Below are 20090 nucleotides of genomic sequence, written 5' to 3' on the forward strand. Positions count from 1 at the left end.
CTTTTAATTCTGAGACAGACAACAACTAAGGTAGATGGAGTTGATGGAGGGGACGTGTTTCTATGATTGATCTGTGTTCATAACAATGCAGAATTTTTATGCTCTTGGGTGGTGCAGTTCATGTACAATGCAGTGATGCATCCTGATAGGATATATTCAATCTGCAGAAGCTATTGAGGGACACACCCTATTTCCTCAGATTTTTAAGGAAGTGGAGGCACTGGTGAGCTTTCAGAAGCCAGTGAAGATTATTGACACAACAGTGGTCATAGCCAGGTGATATTGCAGACTTGACTCCAAGTACATTAATTCTCAAGTGAAAGAGACCTCTGGTTGGTTGGAAAGATTTGACAATTCTAATGAAGATAGTCTCTTCAGTTATCTTCAAATTTTAGATGTGATGAAGATGCTTGAGTCCCAGATAATGGGTTATTTTCTTGGAAACTCACTGCTCATTGCTGATGCACTTTTAAGTATCACATTTCAAAACATACACCCATACTACACCATTTCCTCATCCTTTTTCCTGTGATTTCCAAAATCATGATCAATGAAATTGCAAATATATTTATTTAGAGCTAGCTTGTGGTATGATTTGGCATTTTAATCCCTTAAATAGATAGGTAAAAGTTATAGCTTTGTTTTTTGATAACTTTATTTATTTATTTAACAAAGTTATTACATACAATAAGAAAAATACATATCATGAACGACAAAAATTTTTTTCTTTATAAAAAGAAAAGAAAAAAAAAGAACCCCCCCTCCCCCTCTCAGCCAGCTCTCTTTAGGAAAGCCAAAGAAAGAGAAAAGAAAACAGAAATATATTTACTAAAATCTAATCAAGGTAAATCTAAATGTAAATATTCTAAAAATAAAGACCACTTGTTAAGAAAAAAAGAATAATTATCATGTAAAACATATGTAATTTTTTCCATTACCAAAGAAGTTTTCATCTCATTATGTCATCTATTAATATCAATCACATTAGCATTTTTCCATGTACTTGCTATACATTTTTTTGCTACAGATAAAGCTAAATGTACAAAAGCAATCTGAAATTTATCTAGTCCTAAATCTTTCAAAGGTTTCAACTTACCAAACAAAAATATTGTCAGGTCTAAAAGTATTTTAATCTTATCTTTTCTTTCTTTGGCTTGGCTTTGCGGATGAAGATTTATGGAGGGGTATGTCCATGTCTGCTGCAGGCTCGTTGGTGACTGACAAGTCCGATGCGGGACAAGCAGACACGGTTGTAGTGGTTGCAAGGGAAAATTGGTCGGTTGGGGTTGGGTGTAGGGTTTTTCCTCCTTTGTCTTTTGTCAGTGAGGTGGGCTCTGCGGTCTTCTTCAAAGGAGGTTGCTGCCCGCCGAACTATGAGGCACCAAGATGTACGGTTGGAGGCAATATCAGCCCACTGGCGGTGGTCAATGTGGCAGGCACCAAGAGATTTCTTTAAGCAGTCCTAGTACCTCTTCGTTGGTGCACCTCTGTCTCGGTGGCTAGTGGAGAGCTCGCCATATAACATGATCTTGGGAAGGTGATGGTCCTCCATTCTGGAGACATGACCCACCCAGCGCAGTTGGGTCTTCAGCAGCATGGATTCGATGCTTGCGGACTCTACCAGGTAGAGTACTTCGATGTTGATGATGAAGTCATTCCAATGAATGTTGAGGATGGAACAGAGACAGCGCTGATGGAAGCGTTCTAGGAGCCGTAGGTGATGCCGGTAGAGGATCCATGATTCGGAGCCGAACAGGAGCATGGGTATGACAACAGCTCTGTACATGCTGTTCTTTGTGTGTTTCTTCAGGTGATTGTTTTTCCAGACTCTTTTGTGTAGTCTTCCAAAGGCGCTATTTGCCTTGGCGAGTCTGTTGTCTATCTTGTTGTCGATCCTTGCATCAGATGAAATGGTGCAGCCGAGGTAGGTAAACTGGTTGACCATTTTGAGTTCTGTGTGCCCGATGGAGATGTGGGGGGGGGGGGGCTGGTAGTCATGGTGGGGAGCTGGCTGATGGAGCACCTCAGTTTTCTTCAGGCTGACTTCGAGGGCAAACATTTTGGCAGTTTCTGCAAAACAGGATGTCATGCACTGGAGAGCTGGCTCTGAATGGGCAACTAAAGTGGCATCATCTGCAAAGAGTAGTTCACAGACAGGTTGCTCTTGTGTCTTGGTGTGAGCTTGCAGGCGCCTCAGATTGAAAAGACTGCCATCCGTGCGGTACTGCATGTAAACGGTGTCTTCATTGTTGAGGTCTGAAACCCTCTGGGATCAGCTGAAAACGGCCATACTCCAATCCACTGAAGAGGTACTGGGTTTCTCCTCCAGGAAAAACAAGAACTGGTTTGACGAAAACAACCAGGAAATCCAGGAGCTGCTGGCAAAGAAGCGACAGAGAAAAAACAAGCCTTCCGTCTCGCATGCAGCCATCTTCAGCGCAAACTCCGGGAGATCCAAAATGAGTGGTGGACTAGCCTCGCCAAACAAACCCAGCTTAGCGCCAACATTGGCGACTTCAGGGGTTTTTATGAGACACTAAAGGTGGTGTACGGCCCCTCACCCCAAGTCCAAAGCCCTCTGCGCAGCTCAGACAGCGAAGTCCTCCTCAGAGACAAGATCTCCATTCTCAATTGATGGTCAGAACACTTCCAATCCCTTTTCAGTGCCAACCACTCAGTCCAAGAATCCGCCCTACTCCAGCTCCCTCAACAACCCTTGAGTCTAGAGCTGGATGAGGTCCTTATCCGGGAAGAGACATATAAGGCAATTGAACAACTGAAAAGTGGCAAAGCAGCAGGTATGGATGGAATCCCCCAGAGGTCTGGAAGGCTGGCGGCAAAACTCTGCATACCAAACTGCATGAGTTTTTCATGCTCTGCTGGGACCAAGGAAAGCTGCCTCAGGACCTTCGTGATGCCGTCATCATCACCCTGTACAAAAACAAAGGCGAGAAATCAGACTGGTCAAACTACAGGGGAATCACGCTGCTCTCCATTGCAGGCAAAATCTTTGCTAGGATTCTCCTTAATAGAATAATACCTAGTTTCGCCGAAAATGTCCTCCCAGAATCACAGTGTGGCTTTCGCGCAAACAGAGGAACTACTGACATGGTCTTTGCCCTCAAACAGCTCCAAGAAAAGTGCAGAGAACAAAACAAAGGACTCTACATCATCTTTGTTGACCTCACCAAAGCCTTTGACACCGTGAACAGGAAAGGGCTTCGGCAAATACTAGAGCGCCTCAGATGCCCCCCTAAGTTCCTCAACATGGTTATCCAACTGCACGAAAACCAACAAGGTTGGGACAGATACAGCAACGAGCTCTCTGAAACCTTCTCCATTGACAACGGCGTGAAGCAAGGCTGCGTCCTCGCACCAACCCTCTATTTTAATCTTATACAAATGTTCCAAAAACAATTGAATTGCTTTCCAAAAAGATTATATATGTACACATAACCAAACAGCATGAAAAAAAGTTCCAACCAAATTACCACACCTAAAGCAAAAATCTGATTCACTAAAACCATATTTTTTTTAAACTTTTCAGGTGTTGAATACAATTGATGTAAAAAATTGTAATTAACCATTGCATAATGAACATTTATCAATCTAGTAACATGATCATGGCAGATATCTAACCAGTCATCCTCGGAAAAAATAAGATTAATATCCTTTTCCCATTTGATCTTAGATCTATCCCATCCCTTTTTTTCCATACTTTCCTGTAATATTTGGTACATCAATGAAATATATCCCTTCTTTAGTGCAATCACAAGAAGAGATTCAAATTTAGTCAAATCAGGTAAAATCATGTTTCTACCAAATATTTGTTTTACTAGAGATCGAAGTTTATAATAAACAAATAAAGAATTCTCATTAATACCAAAATCTTCCCTCATTTGATTAAAAGATAAAAATTGACCTTTAAAACAATACCCCAAGTTTTTTATACCTTTACATTTCCAATGTAATAAGTATTGATTATACATTGAAAAAGGAATAAGTTGGTTATTATATAACAGTGTTAAAGTCAATAATTTACCCTTGGAACCTATCATTCTATTTTACCTCATCCATAACTTCAATAAATGTTTTAGTATAGGCACATTATATTGTTGTAATTAACTTAAGTTCCACCGAAACAAAAATTGATGTGTTTCAAATTCAGAAATATTTGCCATCTCAATTTTAGCCCAACTTGGGGACCGTTCCAAGACCATTAATAAACTAATAAATTTAAATTGAGCTGCCTCATAATAATTTTGAAAATGTGGTAAGCTTAATTCCCCTAATGCATTTCCAGGTTAACTTATTCAAAGCTACTCTCGGAAATTTACCCTTCCATAAAAATTCCCTAACCATTTTATTTAAATCTTGAAAAAAATTCTTATTAAGTAAGCACAGAATTAATTGAAACAAATATTGTATATGTGGAAAAATATTCATTTTAATTGTATTTATTCTTCCAATTAAATTTATAGGAAGATCCTTCCACTTAATCAAATCAGCTTTAATCTTTTTCATTAATGGTACATAATTTATATAAAGATTGATAATCAACATCCACATTTATACCCAAATATTTAATTCAATCAGTCCACTTCAGATTAATAATATTCTTATAAACTGAATAATTTCCTTCACCTATCGGTAAAATTTCACTTTTTTCCAAGTTAACTTTATATCCAGACAAAGATCCATATTGTGTTAAACATTCCTTCAAATGTAAAAATGACGAGCTGGTTTTGTTAAATACATCAATACATCATCAGCAAATAGATTAATTTTATACTCCTCATCTAAAACTTTCATACCTTGTATCTGTGTATTTTGTCGTATCAACTGTGCTAAAGGTTCAATTGCTAATGCAAACAAAGCTGGAGACAAAGGACAACCTTGTCATGATAATGAATATGTATGAGATATACCGGAAGTCACGTGGTATGAGAGAGAGATAAGAACACAAGCAGGAGAACAAAGGAAAACGGGAAAATAAAAAGACACTGAGAAGTTTACCTGATAAAACTTGTGTTTAATGTTTTATTAACTTCACATTTCGGGCCACAAATGTGACAAACCTTGTCGAGTTGAACGAGTTAATCTAAAAGATTTCAAGATCTGGGCATTTGTCAATACCCTGGCTATTGGTTTATTGTATAAAGCTTTAATCCAACCAATAAAAGAAGGACCAAAGTTAAATTTCTCTAAAACTTTAAATAAAAAGTTCCACTCAAGTCTGTCAAAAGCCTTTTCTGCATCAAGAGATATCACCATTGGATGGTCGGGGCACTGTTGATGTTTATTAATCAAACTAATTACTCAGAGAATATTATCTGAAGCATACTTATTCTTTATAAAACCTGTTTGGCTAAATTTTTACCTAAATTGATACATATTGATCAATCGATTCGCTAATACTTTGGCTATTATTTTATACTCTACATTCAACAAAGAAATTGGTCTATATGAAGACACCTTTAATGGGTCTCTATCCTTCATAGGAATTACAGTAATTAAGGCACTAGAGCATGATTCAGGTAAATCATAATGTTCCTTAATCTGTCGTAACACATCTCCAAACACTAGATAAATCATCATAAAATACCTTATAAAATTCAACCGAAAACCATCGGCATTTCCAACATAGCCGATTTAATTTCTAAATCAATAAAAGGAGCCTCCCGCTCCAATATGTCTTCTTCTCCTAGTACCGGTAATTTCAACACCGATAAAAAAGAGTCAATTGAACCGTTCTCCTGTTTTTCCTCAGAAGTATATAATTTCTTATAAAATGAATAAAACTCATCATTAATCTATAGTTTTGTCATAAAACATGTGTGGCCTTGACAGATCTGACTGGAAATTCTCAACATGAAATCTATGAACATATATTTCAACCCACTTGGATGAGCTGGAACACCACAGGAATCTCCTAAGTTAATAATGTAGTAGCTGAGCAGGGCTTCAACATCAAGGTTTATCCAGTGAAATATTTTGACATCTGTTGTGTTGGGATGAGTATCAGGTTTGGTGGCTTCACAGAGAGACTAGTCTGGACATTTGTTACAATCACGTGTAACTTTAATTAACACGTGGGAGATAAATGGGCGAATGTTAAATGATAATCCATTACTATTTCAATTAAGCAATGATATTCACCTCAGACCTACTTTGGACTCTGACAATAGTGAACCTATACTTGACGTGGTCACACACTCCAAACAGGGTCTCTTACACACATCCAGTTCCCTTATCAATGGGGGGTGGCTCTCTTCAAGTATTGATCTATTCCAATACTATGGCTCAGCTTCAGTTCAGTGCACACTGAAGCGATGTCCATAGTTGCAACCTGGCAAGGGGCAATATCTGGGGCTTAGACCACGAGGCAGAGAGACAGAATGTGCTGTGCATTGGTATTGTATATAGAGCTGTGCTTCTAGGCAATAATGACCCACGATGATTTACATTAGCCAGTGGCAAGAGTCCAATGGGTGGCTGGAGTCCAACCTTGATTGACAGGTGACGTGACTTCTGAATAAGTTTCAGACAGGGAAGACACATGACCACCCACAATACACATATTCCAGACTCACAGGGAGGCCGAGTTTCCTTCATACACAACAATAACAATAACAGAGAAACAAAATAAAATTCCCTTCTTGATGACACTCCTTTCCAATGGAGCTGAGATATCCAGTGTCTTGTATTTTGTTACTGGAACTTGATCTCACTACGTCAAGTCTGGTGCTCGTTGGTGTTTGACATCCATTCAACATCAATAAAAATTATTCACAGTTATTTCTCACCCCACAAAACTAAATGGTAGAGCTGAAAGCAAAAGGAATATGGTGATATGGAAGGACAAGGGAGTGATCTGGACTGGAATATTCACAATCTTCAAGTCAATAGAAGAATATATCATAATGCATTGATTAGAGCAGAGAAGGTACTGATTATTAGAAACAAATATAATCTCATAACCAACTTGCAAACCAGTAAAACTCAGTTTTTGTGACAGATAGCCTTGACAAAATAAAGTTCAAAACTACCTCTGGAGGAGAAAGAACATATTGCAATACTCAAAAAGGAATCTGCAAGAAAAATAAAATAAAATTGTGTGTTCCAAGAACTGACACTTTAGCTGTAGTGCCAAAGCCAAGATCAGAGCACTGAGGGAATATCCCCTCTGACATCAGGAGGGAATGCAGATCTCAAGGAGGGGGAATACCCTATCTAACAATTAATTAGTTCTGAAGAAACAGCACCAAAAAGCCTGGCTCTGACTTGCCTAATCATAGAAACCTTTTCACATCCATGAATTGCTTGATTTAATTAGTCTTTGTCATCAGTTTTCACAAATGTTGTGATGGAAAAATGCTAAGATTATCAGCAACTTCTTTCATGAACACTAGTTTTGATGCAAGGTATTTAACCAAAGCATTTGTTATTATACTTATGCAGATATTTTCCAATCTGCTGAGCAGTTCCCATATCTTTTGGACAGTCCTGGAATTAGCAGAGAATGCATACAACTAAATTGTATTCTTGACTTTGACTTGTTTATCTCTGTATGAATGAGTTATTTTACAGATTACTCAATTATAGCATGTTCTCTGTTTCTTATGCCATACTAGAACAGTAAATTTATTCAATGTGTGACAACTACAACAGCCACTTAACCTCTTTGATGTTGGTTTACCTTGAGTTAAAGTGCTAATATGCTGCAGGCTTGTCTGCAAGTGTCTTGAATAAGGATGACTTGCCCTGTGATCAGAATGTATTTATGCTGGTGGTGTGGCAGTGCACATCACTGACGGCAGGCGAACCAGCTCCCCATCTTTTGGTCGCGGTAGCGGATTAGCCGCATCAAGAGGCATGGCCAGAATCGTCTTTTCTGCTGGCCAGGTTGGGTCCACATGCATGTGGGGTAACGTCATGACGTTGTTTCTGGTGCTAACGAGCCCACTAGTTACTGGTCTTGTTCTTCCCGACTCTGTTTAGCTACAGAGGAATACTTGATGGATGAATGTAGTGAAATCTTATGGTTCTAAACAGGAAATCTAAAATCAAATCAAAGTTTATTTAAATCAAAGATAATTTAAAAATAATCAGAACAGTTAAATTCAAAACTGTTTTGTAAATAAATTCTTAAGGTTCAGCAACATTGGTCATTTTCACCTTCACTGCCTGAGAAAGCAAATCTAGTAGATCAGTTAGCTGTTGTTATCAAAATCATCCAACTTTTATCATATTGGTATCAATTTTCAGCATTTTACCAGAATTCAGAATAGGAAATTAACCTGAAAATATACTGTAGTCTAAATCTATAAGTTTCTTCAATCTTGGATTTGTTTATAGAGCAGGGTATTCAATAACTGGACAGATTAACTTTTAAAAGTGGTTCCCATAAGAAGTACATTGGATTGAAATATTGTTCAAGGTGCCAGTTATTTACAAATCCATAAACAGTGGGAAATTTTATTGAAGTATAACAGAAATAATTATGTTAGTATCAAATTTTTGCTAATTTCCATTAAAGATCGTTTGAGTTCAAAACTCCAACCCTAAATAAACTGCTTGAGTTTTGCAGAAGATGAAACAATTATAAAATACTGTCCAACATCATTGCTTTAAGCACATGACGCGAAAAGTAACTGTCATATTAAGTAAGTTTACTAGCTATCTTTATATATTCTGCTTAAAACCTGTTTAATATTCTCATAATCTGAGAAAACAAATGCATATTCCTCAAATGTATTAAGTTGAGTTTTGATTACAAATGATGCTGATTCTATTCAGCTGAAAATAATCAAACCATCACAAATTATTTTAATATTTTGTACACAATCCTATGCATTCCATGGAAAATTAATCATTCATGTTTACCATCAAGAAATAATAACTAGTAAGAAATTGGGCCACTGGTCACAGATTCCTAAACGAACGAGGCTGAACTGAACCCAAGAAGTGATTGAGAGAGGCAGGGCTTAATGTGAGTTGGAACTTGTAGCGTGCATAAAAGCTCTCACAAGGGAGAACAAATGCTTTTATTAGCTTATAACTATGGCTAGGGTTTCATAGTAGTCCTCGAAAGGGTTCTGGGTTTAGGTGGGAAACCAGGGTTATATGTGAGCAGATGGGGGTGCAGTAAACACACTAAAAAGGGGTGAAAAATACACTGCATCAATTGCAAACACTCAAATGGATCCTTTTGACTCCATTTAAAGCCAAAGATCCAACAAAGATTTGTACTTTTTGTGAAAAAATAAAATGAATTGTAAAGAATCATCAACAATGAAATTATACATAATTGTTGTTTATTTTGTATTTGGTCTCAGGGAATAAATGTCAACAGAATACATGGATGGAACAAAAACATGAATAGCAGAGAAAGTGCTAATTAAAGATGGATGCGATCTTCTTTTCATCACTGATGTATGGTATACGCTATCTAAAATCAGAAGAATTTTTGGGTGCTTGTCAATGGGTGAAGATGGCATTGCAGAAACAATGGCAGTAGCATCCAAGGAGATAGGTGAGTAAGAGGCCCTCCGTCATGTGTTATCTTAATAATTTCAAAAATTAAGTTACTGGACCATTTTGCACGTTCTTTGAAGAAATAATCTTAAAATTGTAGAGGTTACTTTCACCTTTATTGTGTCAGTTTTTAATGCCTCACAACTTTCTGTTGTACGTTACCGTGCAACTGCTGATACTTCCTTTCCAGTTAAGATTCAGATTATTTTACACATGGTGTTGTTATCATTGTAATGAATCTTTCTTTTTCAATTTTTTTTTGACATTAAAATTGAAATTCCACTTTGAAAAACAGAGTATGTAAGGATACATGCTAAAGTAAAAAAAATACATACATTACATTTAAATCATAGCTTTACCTCCAAGGTATCCCGCATTCTCAAACAGCAGATTATATTATACTATATTATACTAATATTTTATTAGAAAAAAAAGAAAATCTAAACCCACTTCCAAGAAAGAAGTTGTTGGCAAAAAGAAGGGAAAAAAGTTCTTATCCAAGTAATAAAATAACTTATTAGTCAACACCTTTAAATTCATATCAAATCAAAGATTATGGAAATAATTTAAAAAGGAACCCCACAGTGTTTGAAAAGTTAAATTCAAATCAGAGATTAAGCATCTAATCTCTAAATTTAAACATGACATGACATCAATGGTAATGAATCTACCCAATCCACAAGGCACAATGATCACTTTCAGAATTCTGAGTTGATTGACATATCAACAGCAATTCAACAAAATTCTTAGTTAAGCAAATATGGTAGACAGAGATGAAGGTAAAACATGAAAGTCTGCAGGCAGTCTTCTTTGGCTTGGCTTCGTGGACGAAGATTTATGGAGGGGGTAAATGTCCACGTCACCTGCAGGCTCGTTTGTGGCTGACAAGTCCGATGCGGGACAGGCAGACACGGTTGCAGCGGTTGCAGGGGAAAATTGGTTGGTTGGGGTTGGGTGTTGGGTTTTTCCAGGCAGTATGATTGAAGTAAAAACACAATGCTGGAGAAACTCAGCAGCTCAAACTGTGTAGTTTATTTAGCAAAAATAAAGTTACTTAACTAAATTTTTGAAGGGCTCAAGCCTGAAACTTTCTCTTTGCTAAATAAAGCACACGGTTTGACCTGCTGAGTTTTGCTAGCATTGTGTTTTTACTGTAGACGGAAATGTTTCCTCTACTAGAATTTATAAAACTAGGAGTCATAAATACAAGCTGATTGCAAAACATCAAGTCAAAGAGTTGTTCACAGAAACTGGCCCTTCAGCCCTATGTTGACCTGAAGCCCATCTACATTATTTCCACTTGCTTGCATTATTTCCATTTACCCTGATGCATTTCTCACTTCTTGAATGTTGTTAATGTTCCTGCCTCAACCAGTTCATCTGGTAGTTCATTTCAGATACTAACTTATCCTTTATTTAATAATGTAGTCCATATATCCCCTTCAAACCTTGCCCTCTCACCTTAAACATATGCCTTCTACTTTTAGGCATCAGGCACTGACTATCAGTTCCCATCTATGCCTCTCATAATTTTATATACCTTTATTGTGTCACCTCTCAGCCTTTATAGCTTTCAGAATTCCAGCCTTTCCAATCCTCCTTATAACACAAACCCTCCAATTCAGATGATAACCTCTGAATTTTTTCTGCACCCACTCTAGATAGTTTAACCACAGACAGAGAAATGCAGTTCACACCCGTAAACTCAAACACTGAAGTTACATGGTTGTCTGTAGGTTGTTATGTCAGATTTCTGGTTTCCTTAGAGAAGCAGCAGATCTGTTAATACCAACTCACAGAACCTGAACAGAAACATAGTGTGACGATGCTCAGCTCACCAGTAGGCATACACTATTGTTTTTATTAATTAAAGCTGAGCCCAAGATTGGCATGTCTTCTTAGAGAAGAGAAAGTAAGCATAACATGGAAATTAAAAGCTATCGATATATCAGATACATCAATCATATATTCTACATATATAGTGTAAAATTAATTGAATTACCATATGGGTGCAAATTTTTCCAGGTAACAAGTAATGCTGCCAAAAATGCAGGAAATAACATGGTTTCAAAAACACAAGGACTGCAATTGATGAAATCTTGAGCTAATAAAGAATTTTTAAAGGAACTCAGTGGGTCAGACAGCATCCCTAGGTGGAAATCTTCAGTCACACTTTATCAGACTAAAGAGAAGGAGTGATTTTATGTATAAAATGGAAGATAACTTGGGGAGCAGCCAAAGGTGACAGAGTATTGAACAGATATGAAAGGAAATGCGGGGGAAGGGGGGGGGGGTAAGAAAAGTTAGAGAAGATAAAATTAATGATAGGAGTAGGAAAAGTAAAGATGGAAACAGTGGGACAAGATATTGTATAATATGGTACACTTGGATACCTTCTGGATTAATGAGCCCTGCGATGTTTCTTTTATTACAATAAAGAAAAGGATTATTTTTAAAACAACTAGATTTATTAATTAAGTAAACAACACTAAGGACAGAACATACACATGCGAGACCTCATGTGGAAGCATCCATCTTGAATCTACCCAAAATGCAACAGAATTTCCAAGATAAGACATTCCCCAGATGCCACACACTCCGTCTCTGACTCCTGATGGTAGCAGTCTATCACTACATCCCCTTTCCTTGAGATGTTTAATCAAACATGACACATTAATACAATATTCTTTCAATTTAAAGTTCAACACAAACATAACATGAGAACAGCAGCACAAACATTTAAGTGTGCAGTTCTTTTTCTTTTAGAGATTCAGTCTGTCAGGAGTTTTGACAACTCATGTGGATCTTCTTAATACAGACAGGTGCTTGTGTCAGTTCTACTGGTCCACTACAGTCTAGCACTGGTGGTGTTTCCTCTGTTTCTGTGCAGGCTGAATCCCCTGCATTTATCTGTTCCTGCAGTATCTCTGGTGTTTTCAGCAGGCTCCTTTGATTCCTTCTCAGTATTTGACCCTCCTCTGTTCTGACAGATTTACTTCTCACAGAACAGTAGCCTTTTTGTCCCAAGTGTTGGAATCTCTGAGAATCACTGTGTCATGTTGTGCCAGTGGCCCTAAGCTTCTCACTAACTTGTCACCCTTGCAGACAGTTGTTTCTGTTCAATATCCCAGTTCTTGTTTGGGTCTGCAGAGTAGGTAAGTGTGGTGCATAGTCTAAGTACCATCAGAAACTCAGCGGGTGACATGCCATGTTCAAGTTGCCATTTGACTGTGGATGCAGAGAAATTGAAATCACATGTCAGAAATCATAATCTTCTGCAAAGTTCTAGAATTCTCTACAACTCTAGCATGGTCCATTGTTGCTGTAGACAATTTGAGAACTTCCATGTTTTGCAAAGATCAATTTCATATATTGGATACAAACAAGCAGCAGACATGCTAGGAAGCAACACAATCTCTGAATAGTTAATCAATATCCTGCAAGTAATTCTTTCCATCCATGTGGAACAGATCAGTCCAAATTTTCTTCCATGGTTCTGCTGGTACATCGGTTATTATCATGGGTTCCCTTGTCTACTTTGCGTGATGTTTCAAACAGGTCTCACAGCTTGAAACCATTCTGTCAATGTCAGTATTTATCCCTGGCCAATTAACAGCAGTTCTGGCCCTCCTCTTGCATTTGTAAATTCCAAGGTGCCCCTTGTGCACCCTTTTTAGCAACTTGTCGCAGTGATTGAGGAATGACAATTCCGTTCTGTCTGAGTAGAAGCTCATTGACAACACTCAGCTCAACTCTTATGTAGTTTGGCTGACATTCACCTTTAGGTCATCCTTCATTCAAATTCTTGATGACCTTCTGTAGAACTGTGTCCTTTTCTGTTTCAGCTCCAGTCTGCTTGGGTATAATGTCAGATACAGGAAGAAATTCAGTAATTAGATTCATATCTGTCTCTGTGGAACTCTCATTGTATGCTTCACTCTGCGTCATTGCCTTAGATAATGCATCAGCTAGCACAATAAGTTTCCTTAGTGTGATCACCAATTCAAAGTCATAGCATTGTAGCTTTATCATCAGTCTTTGGATTCTCAGTGACATTTCACTAAGATTTATTTTGATTATTGCTATTAATGGCTTGTGGCCTGTCTCTGCCATGAATGTTGGTAGAACATATACATAACTGTGGAATTTATTGAGTCCATATGCAAGACCTAGACCAGTGGTTCTCAACCTTTTTTTTCCCATTCACATACCACTTTAAGTATTCCCTATGCCATTGCTTAAGGTGGTACGTGGGTGGAAAGAAAAAGTTTGAAAACCACTATTTTAATCATACCTAATTGACTTGTTATGTGCACGGTTTCATAACTCCAAAGTAAATGGGCCAATGACAATTTTTCTCAAGCTAAATATTTCAGTAACAATTGGGTCTTGAGCAGTGATCCTCAACCTTTCCTTTCCACTCACAAACCACCTTAAGCAATCCTTTACTAATCACAGAGTACCGATGGCATAGGGAATTCTTAAAGTGGTATGTGTGTGGAAAGAAAAAGGTTGAGAACCACTGACCTAGACACTCTTTTTCGATCTGTGCATACAGATGTTGTCATCATCCTTGATGCATATGCTACTAGCCTCTAATCTTCTTCGATAGCCTGAAGTAGTACAGCACCTATTCCATCTTTTGAAGTGTTTGTGGATATTTTAGACTTTCTGGATACGTCAAAGAATTTCAAAAGAACTAGTTCTGAAGTTAGAATTGTCCTCAGCCATCCCCATTCTTCCTCATGGTCTGTCCACTTGAATTCACATTTATCCTATAACAACATCTTGAGATACATTATTTTTGAAATCAGGCTTGGTATGAATTTACCAATAAAATTGATCATTCCCAGCACTCTCAATATTCCTTTTTTGTCAATAGGTCTGGGCATCTCTAAAATTGCTTTCACCTTGCTCTTGCCTGGCTCCACACCTGACTCTGACAGTTTCCCAAAAGGGTGATTTCCTTCACACCAAACTAATATTTTGCTCTGTTTAACTTTAATCCATACTTCTGGATGTGTTGTAGCACTTTGATGAGCCTTTCGTTGTGTTGTTTTGTGTGGATCCTCATAGGACCATGTTATCTAAGTACATACATGCCCCATTTATGCCTTCTATGATGTGCTCCATTGTCCTGTGGAACATTTCTGGAGCTGAGGAAATTCCAAAAGGCATCCTTAGACTAGAGTATCTGCCAAATGATGCCTTAAGTGTACAGTATTTTGTGCTATCTTAGTGCAGTTTTATTTGCCAGAAGCCCTGGGATACATCCATAATCAACCACAACCAGACAGAGAATTGTGATTAATAGGCTTTATCACCTTAAAATGTCAGCACAGCTTGTATATTGCTGGCCCGGTTCCAAGGCAGTTACAAAGGGAGGGGTTTTGGCGTAACAGCGTTTATGGGGATATCTGGGAGGGAGGAGTCACAGGTTCAGGGGACGGGCCAGTTCAACAGCACATACATATAGTGGTAGCACCATAAGTGAAAAAACTTTTCACTGGCCATTAAACTTGTAATTTCATCCCTGGTTGGAATCTGATAATATTTTGGGTCTTTTGGGTCCATGCACCCCTATTGCCATCAGTCGGTTGAGTTCCTGCTTGAGCTTTTCTTTTAGTGGCATTGGAAACTGTCTCGGGGCATACACTACTGGCTCTGAGTCCTCTTTTAACTGTATCTTATAGGTGAATGGTAGAACTCCAAATCCCTTGAAGATGTCTGGAAATTGATCCAGTATTTCTTTTTTGCTGTTCTGTGCATGGTCACTGTTAATGTGGTACACCCTATTGTCTAAGTATAAGTTTTCACATGCTTTGTCACCAAGCAGTGAATAATGCCCATCCGGGGCTACTGTGAACCTGAAATGGTGCTCTTTATCTTTTACTTTCACCTTGCATTTACATGTACTTTTCTTGTCGATTCTCTGTCATGAATTACTCGAGATGGCAGAGGCCGACAGCATCGAATCCACGCTGCTGAAGATCAAACTGCGCTGGGTAGGTCACGTCTCCAGAATGGAGGACCATCGCCTTCCCAAGATCGTGTTATATGGCCAGCTCTCCACTGGCCACCGAGACAGAGGTGCACCAAAGAAGAGGTACAAGGACTGCCTAAAGAAAGCTCTTGGTGCCTGCCACATTGACCACCGCCAGTGTGCTGATATCGCCTCAAACCATGCATCTTGGCGCCTCACAGTTCGGTGGGCAGCAACCTCCTTTGAAGAAGACTGCAGAGCCCACTTCACTGTCAAAAGACAAAGGAGGAAAAATCCAACACCCAACCCCAACCAACCAATTTTCCCTTGCAACCGCTGCAACCGTGTCTGCCTGTCCCGCATTGGACTTGTCAGCCACAAACGAGCCTGCAGCTGACGTGGACATTACCCCTCCATAAATCTTCATCCGTGAAGCCAAGCCAAAGAAAGCAGTACAGGATTTGCATGGATGTATGGCTTTATCTTCATTGCCCTGATGTCATCCTCACAGATCAAATTGACCTTTGCTTTGGTGTCTAACATGAAAGGAGTATTTATTCCATTTGTATGCAATGATATAGTCCATTTATCTTGCTCGACACTGTTCACTTCCTGCACCATGATGCTTATGAAAAGTGTATTTCTGAGAGTACTTTTCTTCTATAGTGTGCACAGCAGTGGCTCTCAACCTTTTTGTTTCCACCCACATCCAACTTTAAGTAATCCCTATGCCTTTGGTGCTCTGTGATTAGTAAGGGATTGTTTAAGGTGGTATGTGAATCACTGCTCTGGACCCAATTGTTATTGAAATATTTGCTTGAGAAATATTTGCTTTGGAGTTATGAAACTGTGCACATAACGAGTTAATTAGGTATGATTATAATAGTGGTTTTCAACCTTTTTCTTTCCACCCACATACCACCTTAAGCAAACCCTCACTAATCACAGAGTACCTATAGCACAGGGAATACTTAAAGTGATATGTGAATGGAAAGAAAAAGGTTGAGAACCACTGTTGTGCAGTGTCTTCTATAGTGTGTAAACTTTTACTTCTGTTTAGTTTCACTTTGGAAAAATATTGCATTGCATAGTGATTCTCCCTTTGCACTTGTAACAGAGTTTTCTATAAGATGGGTATTGCTTTGGGGCATGCTTAGTGTCGCATCATTTACAATTGAATGTCTCTCCATCTTTTTATTGTTCCTGTATCTAAATTTTCATTTGTGTGTGTGTGTGTGTGTGTCCAGACACTGTGGTTACGACTATGCCTTCATTTTCACCGGCTTTACCACTATCACTGAATTTTTTCACATGCTGCAGAGCTAGTTCACTGGTGTGGCATATCTTCACAGTTCCTGCCAAGGTAAGCTCTGTCTCTCACAGCAACCTCTTTCTCACTTTCTTATAATTATCTTGAGCACAATTTGATTACCGATTATTGAATCTTGCAACGGTCCAAAATTGCATGATCTTGCTTTTTTTATTTTTAGTCTGTTAAAAAAGTATCAAAGCTTTCTCCCTGTAGCTGCATGTGTGAGCGAAACACGAACCTCTTGAAGGTTTCATTTTTCTTTGGTGAACGGTGTTCATCAAACATCTCGATAACCTTGTCAAATTTGCTCTGCTCTTCTGCCTCAGTAAAATTTAATGTGTTGAAAACCTTAAGAGCTTGAGGTCCCCCCACAGTAAATAGCATTGCAATCTTCCAAGCATCCAGTGGCTATTGATTTCAATCACTTGCAGGTAAAGCATAAACCTTTGCTTAAACAGCTTCCACTCGTGGTCGATATTTCCAGTCCAATTTACAGCATTAGGATTTTTTAAACACTCCATATTTTCTCTGCTGATATTGACTGTTACTCACTATGCACACTGTAGTTTTTTTTCTTCTTTTACTCCTGTGCGCAGCAGAACTTGGCTGTTTCTTCCACTCCTGGTACCATGTGATGTTTCTTTTATTACAATAAAGAAATGTGGGTTCTTTTTAAAACAACTCGATTTATTAACTAAGCAAACAGCACTAAGGACAGTACATACACATGCTAGACCTCATGTGGTGGCATCCTTCTGAATCTACCCAAGATGCAACATTCCCCTATAACTACAAGCCTTATGCAAACATCCACTACAAGGGTAAAAATGTATCTGTATTTTTTCCAGGTGATATAAATACAGTATGACACAAGGTCAGCATGCTGGCATTTGAAATCAATGCCTACGAAGGAATTTAAGTTTTGAGCACTTGTTAGGAGGGGGATCCTGTTGAATTGTGGGTCTGGTTAGGTTTTCAAATGTTCGTGTCCTGGTTTTCTATTTTCCTGATGTGTAATTAGTGAATTATCTACCTAATAAGAGAGATCAATGGAAAGTGCTAAGCTGTTAAATAGAGCAATAATCAAAAAAAATAATAATTCAGAGCTTCACCAACAGGTCTGAGATACAAATGCAAAGCAAATATAAGACATTAAATATTCAGAAATAAAATAAAGCTTTGTCTAGTCGATTATTCAGATTGGATTCTGCTTTAACATAATGTATTCTTTGTCAACAACTTTAATTCTTCAAAACTATTAGTGGAAGCATTTACTGTCATTCTGTCATTCTGCATTTCATGTGTTTTTTTTTCTTGAACATTCCCTCTAACTTTTTCAGGGGATTAAATTATAATGCATTTTGAGATTAAAAAAAAATAGACCTGCTAATCTCTAATCTAGCATTAGATTGTACCACATTGACCATGATGTGTTTGAACTGTGGATGATTTCTCATTAACTTGTGTTACAAGGTCAAACCAGCAACCACAAAGAAGGCATATCACACAGGGGTAAAGATGAACAATTACTTTATTAACAAAAATTCACCTTCAAACTTTAATTCAACATCCCCCCCTTTTATAACAATGCCCATTGGTTGCTATGCAAATTTCTGTAACAGTGTAAAACTAATAAATTCCCCAGCTTAAATATAACATATGTAATTAAAGTCAAATATATTTCCAACCAGCACACAGCAAAACTTAGACACAAAGCAAACACAAAACACACAAGACTCACAAAACTTCGATCTCAACCAAAGCAAAGATCATAAACAAAATCCAGTTTGTTTGGTAAACGGAAGTCAAAAGATCTTTGAGAGAGAGAGAGAGCACAAAATTTGAAGTTGTCGTCTTGCGTTGCTTGCAGAGAGAGGAACAACTTGCTTTGTCCGGATCCTTCTGGCTGCCTTCGGAATGTTCATTCCTTTTTAAAATCCCAACATTCTAAACTGTCTTCCAGACAATGACTCATGTTTTGGGCCGCCTTCCACTCCACAGCACCCCCAGTGGTGGTTTATCGTCCAAGTTCAGAAATTTTCAGCTAATTTTCTGCACATGCTCAGTCTGTCTCCCACTCTCTCAGCAGTACACCTTCGCCTTTGCTCTCTCAGACAAATTGTCACTTTTCAACACAAAACCACACAACACATAGGCCAATACACAACACAGAACTCTGTAACACTTGTAACATGCTGTAACTGTGTTGCAGCCTGCAGGTTGTAGATTCCTTTGAGTAATTGAGGGATTACGGTAACCCATCCACCCTTCAGTGACTATTTTCATCAAAAATTGCTCTGTCCTATTCTACATGCTTATCACGCTAAACAATTAACAATTTCTGATGATTGTGTGGCACTCACCACAGATTATACATCTTGTGGCTAGTTTTAACATTTCCTGTGAGATTGCAACATGAATAGGGTAGCACCAAAATACTCACAAGAAACATTGCTCAAAAGTTAAAATAAAAACAATAACTGTTAGATGTATTCAACAGGACAGGAAGCATGTGTGGAAAGAAGAACTGTTACTGTTTTGGAGTAATGTAATTATTTTCTTGTGGGGGACAAAATAAAAACTCAAACTTGTCTGGTCTGTCAGAGTAAATTTGGATCCAATTTCAAAACTATATTCTAGAAATGAAGATAAAGAAACAGAGTGATAAATTGATAGAGAATTAATAATATTTAATTTGAACAAGCTACATAAATTCCCAAAGAAAAAAAAACTTGGATGATAACTGGTGTGGGAATACATAAATGAGATGCAGTAAATGATAACATGATGACGCTGATAAGAAACCTATCAAGACTATTTCACAGATAAGCCAATTTTCCTATACTTGTTAACATTTAAAAAATAGAATCTGGGCTGTCAAGTCTGCTCCACCATTCAATGTTCATGGACTCAGTTCCACTTACCTATCTGTATGCCATGACCCTGAATTCTCCTATTTAATAGTCTGATTCTGTCTTAATATGTATTCAATGAGGCAGCTTCATCTGTTTCAGTGGGCAGAGAATTCCACTTTACTCTGTGAGAAGCAGTTCCTCCTCATCCCTGCCTTTAATCTACTCATCTGAATTTTGAGGCTTTGTTCCCATTCTAGTATCTCCTGCCAGTGCAAACAAATTCCCAGTTTCAATCTGACTTATTTCATATTTATGTATTTCTTCGATATCCCTTTCATCCTGCTTAAACTCCAATAACTATAATCCCAAGTGACTCAATCTCTTCTCGTCAATTAACGTCCTC

The 20090-nt window shown here is 38.0% G+C and overlaps 1 protein-coding gene across 6 annotated transcripts in view; it reads left to right on the plus strand.

Annotated features, from left to right (window-relative positions):
- Positions 1–20090, plus strand: part of LOC138757507 (RELT-like protein 1) — a 279768-nt gene that overhangs the window by 59985 nt on the left and 199693 nt on the right. For all 6 annotated transcript variants that reach the window (XM_069924976.1, XM_069924978.1, XM_069924977.1 and 3 more), the window contains one exon: positions 9339–9535. In XM_069924976.1, the coding sequence (XP_069781077.1) occupies positions 9484–9535 (52 nt within the window). In that variant the 5' untranslated portion in view covers positions 9339–9483. The remainder of the gene's footprint in view (positions 1–9338; positions 9536–20090) is intronic.

The sequence above is a fragment of the Narcine bancroftii genome, chromosome 3 (genome assembly GCF_036971445.1).
Source record: "Narcine bancroftii isolate sNarBan1 chromosome 3, sNarBan1.hap1, whole genome shotgun sequence".
Taxonomy (NCBI): domain Eukaryota; kingdom Metazoa; phylum Chordata; class Chondrichthyes; order Torpediniformes; family Narcinidae; genus Narcine; species Narcine bancroftii.